The 9,213-nt window shown below is 35.6% G+C and overlaps 1 protein-coding gene across 1 annotated transcript in view; it reads left to right on the forward strand.

The window, feature by feature from the left end:
- Positions 1-6,760, forward strand: part of Rock1 (Rho associated coiled-coil containing protein kinase 1) — a 123,347-nt gene extending 116,587 nt beyond the window's left edge. The window contains exons 30-33 of the mRNA XM_003474112.5: positions 2,108-2,186; positions 2,340-2,601; positions 3,586-3,793; positions 5,281-6,760. Coding sequence (XP_003474160.2) covers positions 2,108-2,186; positions 2,340-2,601; positions 3,586-3,793; positions 5,281-5,284 — 553 coding nt within the window. The 3' untranslated portion in view covers positions 5,285-6,760. The remainder of the gene's footprint in view (positions 1-2,107; positions 2,187-2,339; positions 2,602-3,585; positions 3,794-5,280) is intronic.
- Positions 6,761-9,213: the final 2,453 nt, after the last annotated feature.

The raw sequence follows: 9,213 nt of genomic DNA on the forward strand, positions 1-9,213 counted from the left end.
CAGCACTATTATTTAAGTTGTTTCCTTCACATATTTTAAAGCTCTTCTAGTGAATATGAAGTGCTCATCATTATTTTAATTTGCATTTTCCTTATTACGAATGATGTAAAAAATCTGTTCATTCTTTTTCTGAGGTTGGGGGGGAAGACAGACAGACAGACAGATAAGAAAGGGTCTGGCTGTGCAGCCCAGGCTGGGCCAGAGCTCCTCGTAAGAGATCCTTCTTGCTCATCCACCATAGTACCTGAGACTAGCATGTACCACCATGGCCAGATTATTGACCACTTAAAGTGTCTTTGCCCTCTTTTAAATTGGGGATTTTTAAATTCTTTTTCAGATTGTTTGTAAGAGTTCTGTATATATTCTAGGTAACAATTCTATGTTAGATATATGTAATGCAAGTATTTCCTAATCTGTGGCTTATTTTAGTGGTACCTTTTAGTGAAGATTAATATATAAATTTCTTTCTTTTCTTTCTTTCTTTTTCTTTTCTTTTCTTTTTTTTTTGTACTGAGAATCAAACTCAGGCAGGGGCCATGCGCTGATCCCAGTGTACATCACATTTTAAGTGATTTGTCCCTTTTGTAAAGAAATGTTTGCATATCCAACAGTTGTGAAGGCTTTCAGTGTTCCACATTTTCTTTTAAGTGTTCCACATTTTATGTGTTTTATGGTTGATTCCAAACTAATTGGCCAGTAGTTAAGGTTAGAATTTTTTTCCATGCAGTTTGTTCCAACATTTTTTTTCCCTTTAAGTCTGAACTAGATATTTAATATTGACTTTGAATAAGCTTGCTATATAGTTATTAGTTTTATAAGAGTATTTTTTTCCCTTTTTCTTTTTTTTTTTTTTTTTCCGGGATGGGTGTCAATCCCATGAAGCTTTCCCACATAGACCATGGTATCCTTCCCAGTGATAATTTTACGCCTTTATGTTAAATGTGTATTTGTGTGGACCCCTTCACACAAATTTCTTCACAGTGATCCTTATGCCACCCTTTTATAGCCAGTGGAACCACCTGCCTTGACGTCTTTCTAATTTCTGGCAAATTAACTACCTTCATCTAATTCTTTGTGATCCGTTTTTCTCACTCTGCATAATTTTCTTTAGATTGTCCAAGTTTTGATTTGGTTTTATTAAGTTGTACAGTTGACCCTACATCATCACATGTATGCATTTCACATCCCACAGATTCAGCCACCTGCAGATCATAAATATTAAGAAAAAAACTGTGTATATAACAAGTAGAAATATTTTGTCATTATTCCCTGAACAATACTAACAATATGTACATAGCATTTATATTGTATTAGGTATTATAGAACCTAGAAATAGTTAAACTGCAGTATACGGAAGGATTACATCAGTTCTTTTCAGGTGTTATACCATTTTATTGAGGGACTTGAACATTTTGGGATTTGATATTTACCATGGGTCCCAGAACCAGTTCCCCGAGGATACTGAGAACAACTGTTACACATGACATGGGATAGTAGCCACAGTTTGTGTAACCATTTATATAGGTTGCTTCCAGGTTTGGGCTGCTTTATTATGAGTGGAGTTATTATGAACGTTTACATCTGGTTTTTATATAGATCTCAATCTTCATTTCCCAGAATAAAGCCAAATAAATGTCATTGCCCAGTCGTATGGTGTATGTTTAGTTTTGTGAGCAATTTACCACACACTCTTCCATGGTGGAACTTCAGCTTTACATTTCCACAGTATTATATGAGCACTCCACCACGCTGCTTCCTCACCAGCATTTGGTGTCATTACTGTCTTCAATTGTTAAGTTCTTATAGATGTGTAATGATATACTCATTGTAGTGTTCTTTTTGGTTTGGTTTGGTTTTTGAGACAGGGTCTGTCTATGTAGTTCAGACTGGCCTAGAACTCACAGAAATCCTCTTGCCTCAGCCTCCCAAGTAGTGGGATTGTAGGCATGAGTCTTAGCTCTCATTGTGGTTTTTTGTACTTCTCTAATGACTAAAAATGTCAAACACCTTTTCATTTCGTTATTTATAGCTTATGTGTCTTATTCAGTGAGGTGTCTTTTGTTAAATAATCTTTATAGATCTTACATGATATTTATTATCCTTTTAGTAAATTGTTTCATGTTCGACCAGTAACCCAAGGAGATGTGTACAGAGCTGAAACTGAAGAAATTCCTAAAATATTCCAGGTAAAAATTGAAATTATAATTTGAAAGACTTTTTTCCTTAAATACTAAATGCTTTTGTGAGGCAAATTAAAAATCTGCCAATATTTTTAATACATTCTAAACTTTATTCTTAAAATCTTTTTGTCTTCTTTCTTTCACCATTTCTAAATGTAGATACTGTATGCAAATGAAGGGGAATGTAGAAAAGACGTAGAGATGGAGCCAGTACAACAAGCCGAAAAAACTAATTTCCAGAATCACAAAGGCCATGAGTTCATTCCTACACTCTACCACTTTCCTGCCAACTGTGAAGCATGTGCCAAACCTCTGTGGCATGTTTTCAAGCCACCCCCTGCCCTAGAGTGTCGTAGATGCCACGTTAAGTGCCACCGAGATCACTTAGACAAGAAAGAGGACTTAATTTCCCCGTGTAAAGGTAAGGCATGCTAGTTATTTTTTACCACCTGCTACTAATTTAGTTCCAAGTCCTGATGAAACAACTTTTTGTAGCAGCTTCTATACAAAATGGAAAAGGAGGGGAGTTATAAGAAGTGATACTTTGCCAGGTTTTCCCAGCTACAGGGTTAGCTTTTTAGAGATGAGAAGGCCCACCTCTGTTGCTCCTGGGGACAAAGCCCGTAGGTGCTCTGCCACTGAGCTACGTCCCTGCACTTTTATTTTTTTATTTATTTATTTATTTTTTTTTTTTTTTGAGAGGAGTCTTAGAGGTGCTTCAGCTTGCAATCTTCTGTTCACCCTCCCAAAGTGCTAGAATTGCAGATGTGCATCACTGCACCAAATGAATTATCCTCTTAAAAGGAAACCCTTGCCAACTGAGCATGCTGGCACACACCTATAATGCTAGCACTGGGGAGACTGTGGCAGGAAGATCACCATGAGTTTGTGGCCAGCCTGGGCTACAAAGTCAGCTCAAATCCAGCCTAAACTGCAGAGTGAGACCCTGTCTCCAAAAAAAAAAAAAAAAGCCACTAAGAAATTGTTCTAAGTTACAGCAAAGACTGTAGACGAGTTCTCATACATTCCTCCTTTGATTTTTTTTTTTTTTTTTCCCCTTTGTCCTTATTTTCTTTGTCTCTTTCTCTGCTGGGACCAGCATGCTGTATTAGAGACAAAATGTCTTAATAGAGGTAAACTTAAAGGAAAATGATACAAACTGTGGCTATTTTAAGATAAGAAACTTGTGTTCTATAAATAACTTTGTTTCACTTCATTTTTATTTTGTATTTCTGATTTACTTTACTGATTTTGATTTATTTTTAAAATGAGAAAAAGATAAAGTTCACAGATGATTAAGGATAGTAAATCTTTTAAAGGTTTAAGAACTTGAAATAAGCATTCATAAGTTTGGATTTTTTTTACTGTTACATCACTTTAATTGTGTGTTTTTTTTTTAATGTAGTAAGTTATGATATAACATCAGCAAGAGATATGCTGCTGTTAGCATGTTCTCAGGATGAGCAAAAAAAATGGGTAACTCATTTAGTAAAGAAGATCCCTAAAAATCCACCATCTGGTTTTGTTCGTGCCTCACCTCGAACTCTTTCTACAAGATCCACTGCAAATCAGTCTTTCCGGAAAGTGGTTAAAAATACATCTGGAAAAACTAGGTAAGCATTCAAGTGGTAACTTTTTTAACAATGTAAAACTGATTAGGTAACACTTTCTAAAATCAGAAATCTAATTCTTTCCTCTTATTAGATATCACTTATAGCTGGTTTTCATAGATGACCTACAGTTGCTTATATTATTATAACATTTCTGATATTAATATTAGTAAATGTAACATTTAGTTCATGTCAAATTTTATTATCAAAGGTAGTTATATATGGCATATATTTAGTCCTTAATATTGTAACTAAGCAGTAGTTGGTTTTAAAATTCAAATGAAATGTTTCTAATGTTTTCTTTTTTCTTTTTTCTAATGTTTTCTTTAATTACATTAACATAGGTTTTTTATTGAAAATTATTTTATATTATCAATATAAATAAAAACTTCCCAGGTATAGAACCTCTTTTATTTTATTTTTAATATTCATTCATTCATTCATTCATTCATTCATTCATTTATTTTTGACCTTTTGAGACTGTGCAGTTCAGGCTGGCTTTGAGCTCATTTTGTAGCTTAGCCTGGTCTCCAACTCTGAATGATCCTCCTGCCTCAGTCTCCCAAGTGTCCTCTTTTACTTTTGATGGATTTTTTCTTCAAAAATGTGATAGTGTGTGCTAAGAGAAACAGTTTTGGGATTTACCTTGAGGGAAAAGTTGTACTTCCATTAAGGTCTCATTTTACATACCAGTAAAACACAAAGAAAGTAATAAGATCACGCAGCCTAAGGATTGGGACTTTTTTTGTTTTCTTTTTTTAAATTCTGTGAGGACTTTTTTTTGGTACCAGGAATCAAACACACAACCTCACACTTGCCAGGAAGGTGCTGTTCCATTGAGCTATATTCCCTGGATTCTTTTTTTAATTCCTAAAGCCTCAAATGGAACCCCTCCATTAGTATCTAAAATCAGATCTCGAAACTGAGACCCACAGTGACATCACCTTAAAGCCTCTTAGTCTTTAATTCATCTCTTTTCTTCATTGATTGCTGTTGGTAACCACGTCTGACCCATACCATTTGCTTCCTGTGTATTGCTCTGTTACCAAACTATCCCTTCCTGTATATTGCTGTTACCAAACTATTCCAGTTCATGTCATCACTGTTGACTTAATTCTGTAGAATGCTGTGTCAACCACCTAAATATAGTGTATATGCTGGATCTAAAATGGTTTAAAATAGGGTTATAACTAGATAAAAAAAATATATTTGAGGAATAGAGCCAAAAAAGATATATTACTATGTATAATTTCACTGCTTTCTAAATTTTATATAATTGTGAATTATATAAAAATAATATATGTTTCCCTCTCTTGTACATGTACATGTGTGTGTGTTGTATGAATGTGTTCTCGGACTGAAACCCAGCTTACGCTAGGAGTGTTCTGCACCTAAGCTTTACCCTTAAACTTCTCTCCAGCATGTTTCTTGTATTGTTAATTAAACTGAGTGCATCTCTTAAATTACACTGTTTTTCTTTCCCCCAACAGTTAACCACATGACCTACTGCTGTGGAAATGTGTGGGATGCTACCTGATACACCAGGCTTCTTTAACCATGCAGAGCAGACAGGCTGTTTCTTTGACACCAGTATCACAGGCTTCAGGGTTAAGATCGCTGTTATTCTGTCCTTGCTTTGGCACAAAAGCACACTGAGGGTTTTTTTTTTTTTTTTTAATTGCAGGTTTGCCTAAAGGTAATTAGATTAATTATTACTGTGTACTGCAAGTACAATTGGGGGGAAGCTTAGCTAGATTTATTTTTCTAAAAAGGTGCTGCCTCTTTTAATTTCTGAGAGAACGCCTGTCAGTCGTCATAGAACAGCTTTCCTCGTATGAATGAGAGGAAGGAACTTTCACTTTCAAGTGGAATGGCTATCACTCTCAAGATCAGCTCATGGAAGGAGTAAAGAAAATATCTCAAAATGAGACAAACTGAAGATTTTTTCTTTTTTAAAGTGACTTTTTTGTGCTCTTGCAAGATTATACAAAACTATTTTAAGAAAGCAGTGAATCACTTGAACTTCAGTGCTCTCACTGTAGAATTAAAAAAGCCTTACTATTGATTTCCCATGGTGGACTTGATGGAGAAATTAAATATATTATGCTTTACAAAATACTGTATATGTCTCAGCAGATTTGTAGATTGGGGAATGGGAGAAGTCAAGAAAAATTACATTTAATCTATGCATTTTTGCCAAGCCATATTGAGTTATATTACTACTAGAGACATTAGGAACTAACTGTACAAAAGAACCAAGTTTAAAAGAATTTTGTGGGGTACATCATTTCTGTAATTGTATAATGTATTTCTTCGTGGTTTTAAGTGATAAAGACATTAAGTTAACAAACATATAAGGAATGTATGCACTGTTTGAAATGTAAATTATTCTTAGAACACTTTCAGTGGGAGTTGCATTGCCCTTTTAGTGCCTTAATTTGAGAGAATTATTTTACTGCCATGAGTAAGTATAGAAATTGCAAAAAGGAAAAAACACAAAAAAAGAGTTTTCAGAAAAATTATGTGTGTCAGTGGGTTTTTTCATTGATAATTGGTTTAATTTAAAATATTTAGAGGTTTGTTGGACTTTCATAAATTGAGTACAATCTTTTCATCAAACTACCTGCTACAATAATGACTTTATAAAACTGTCTGAAAAATTATACAAGATTGCACCAGTATAAAAGTATGTCAATACATCCATGATGTTTTCCAGTTAACATAGGAATAACCAGATAAATACTGTTAAACTCTTGTTGAATAACAAGAGTTAATTTATATAGGCAGGATGATTTATTGTTTATTTTTTTAACCAAATACCTCCTCAGTAATTTATAATGGCTTTGCAGTAATGTGTATCAAATAAGAAGCACTGGAAAACTGATTGTCTCTAGGATGATATGCATGTTTCAAGTGGTATTGAAAGCCGCACTGATGGATATGTAATAATAAACATATCTGTTACTAATATGCTAATGACTCTGCTCATTTAATGAGAAATAAAAGTAATTTATGGATGGAGACTTTTAAGAGTGAGTGCTATGGTGCTTTCTAATGGCTAGCATGGATAGAAAGCATACTGCAGTTAGTCCTGATTGTATTTGTTTGTTAGATTCCACAACTAGATAGAAGTATAGTTTTAAAAGACGAGTCCTGGTTTGGGCTTTAAAAGAAGAGCAGTGAGCTAGATTTGGTGGCACACATCTGTAATCCCAGCACTTGGAAAGCTGAGGCAGAAGGATGGCTATGGGTTCAAACCCAGCCTGGGCCACATAGTGAGTTTGCAATGGCAAGCAGAAACACTGAAACAACACTCAGGATTTGGAGGTCAGTTAACCCCAGAATATCAGGCCCTGATCTGTGCTGATCTAGGGCGTACATGGAATAAGCAAGCAGGACAGCTTGTCCGTTGGGGTTTGGTTCTTACAGTATGCCTCATAGTGACCAGCTATGCATCACAGTGACCAAACATTTCGAAGAAGGAAAAGTAACAGGAACCAGAACTAGAACTGTTAACCTGGGCAACTGAGAAACTGAAGTATATTGAGGGTGGGGGGAGTCAGTTACAAGTTCAGGGTCAACCTGCATTACAAAGTGAGGCCCTGTCTCCGGAAAAACGAAAAATCAGAATGCTTATAGTTCAAATGAAAAGTTTGTTACTGTCTGTTGGGAGATAGTTTTGCATGGGTCTCTTCAATCTCTGCACGTTTTGCAACAGAGGCTGTGACAACCTTTGTTTCCAGGGCTATAAATACAGTGAATCAGGTTTTCTTACTGTGCAGTATAATAAAGATAGTATCTCCCTCCATGGTTAAAGCCAGGCAGATTTTCTTGAGCTCGTCATAAAAAGGGTCACAGTCACCTATGATACAGAGATGCTGTGTGATATAGGAAGGTCACAAATTCTAGCTTAGTCTGGACAATGTAGCAGTTTACTTCCTATCTTAAAGTTTGAAGAATAAGAAAGGGGCTGAGCATACAGTTCAGTGTGAACAGTGTTCAGTGGTTCAATCTTTAGCGCTACAAAGAGGGGCAAAATCTGGAACCTTATCTATGAGGCAGTCTGGGAAATACAACTCCTAGCATTTTTTCTACTTCTCACAGACATGGTCTGTGGGATAGAGGTTTCACTGTGAAGCCTGCAAGCTGAGACCTACTCACCCGACAATCTACCGGTAGACTCCTTGCCACTAGTATTTTTCACAGTCTCAGTCTAGCTGTGATCACAGCATTGTCTGGGCTTTCCATTCAAACAAAATAACTTGTCTTTTAAGTGCACACAGACACATAAATACGTACCAGTAGGTGAAAAAATTTAAACCTGGCAAATTCATAATCACTTTGTGAAATGAGTTTTCATATACTTTTTGTATCGTTAGAAATTACATACTTTATATAATTTCTACTACTTTAGTTCTTCCCTTGTTCTAGGGGGATAATTCTAAGACCCCATGTCCTAGCAACTGTGACAATTTTTTTTACTTTTACATTTTTATTTGAGGCACTTTGTAGCCTTTGATATGTCTGAATTGCCAGCAGTATTACCCTTGCACTTTGTGGCTGTTATTAAATAAATAACTGGGTCATTTGAACCACAAGCTCTGTGATACCATAGCGTATACCCAAGATGCCTGCCAGGTGACTAAAGGGTCACTAAGGTACCCAATGTGGTTATGTGACCCACAAGAGTCCATCATGCTGTTCAGAACAGCGTATGCTTTAAAGGTTATGAATAGTGTAGTTCCAAGATTTTATGGACCACTGTGACCATGGGTAATTGAAACTCAGAAAGCAGTACTTTAGGGAGACTCACGTAGTAACCAGACTTAATGATCACATAAATCAGTTTGTTGCCTCTTGGTGAATTGCAGATTTAATTTTTGAAGTTTCTGTTTTCAACTAATACTTCTAGATTGCTCTGCTCACAAAAAAATTATTAGCTAGGGGCTGGGGATTTAGCTCAGCGGCATAAGCGCCTGCCTTGCAAGCAGGCAGTCGTGAGTTCGATCCCTGGTACCGATGAAAAGGAAAAAGGAAAAAGAAAAAAAAAAAAAAAATTATTAGCTATTAAATATCTTTTTAAGAATTAGTTGTGAATGATACACTATATGTATGGCCCTTTCTGTTTTAATGATATCTTGGTGCATAAGAATTTTAAATTTTTTTATCTCCTTTATAGTTTCTTTTTTGTTGTGCTCTAGAAATCACTGTCATTTCTAATTCCATCATCATTCCAAAGTAACAGAAAACTGAGGGAGGTGGCGCATGCCTATAATCCCAGCACTTGGGCGGGAGGCTGAGGCATAAAGAACACTATGAGTTTGAGACCAGCCTGAGCTACATAGTTCAAGGACACAAAAACAATAAATAAATATAAAACAGCAAAAGATGGATTTTAAAGTAAATAAGTACATGTTTACTTG

Source organism: Cavia porcellus, unplaced genomic scaffold, assembly GCF_034190915.1.
Source record: "Cavia porcellus strain 051 isolate PalLab524CR breed Dunkin Hartley unplaced genomic scaffold, mCavPor4.1 scaffold_20, whole genome shotgun sequence".
Classification (NCBI taxonomy): domain Eukaryota; kingdom Metazoa; phylum Chordata; class Mammalia; order Rodentia; family Caviidae; genus Cavia; species Cavia porcellus.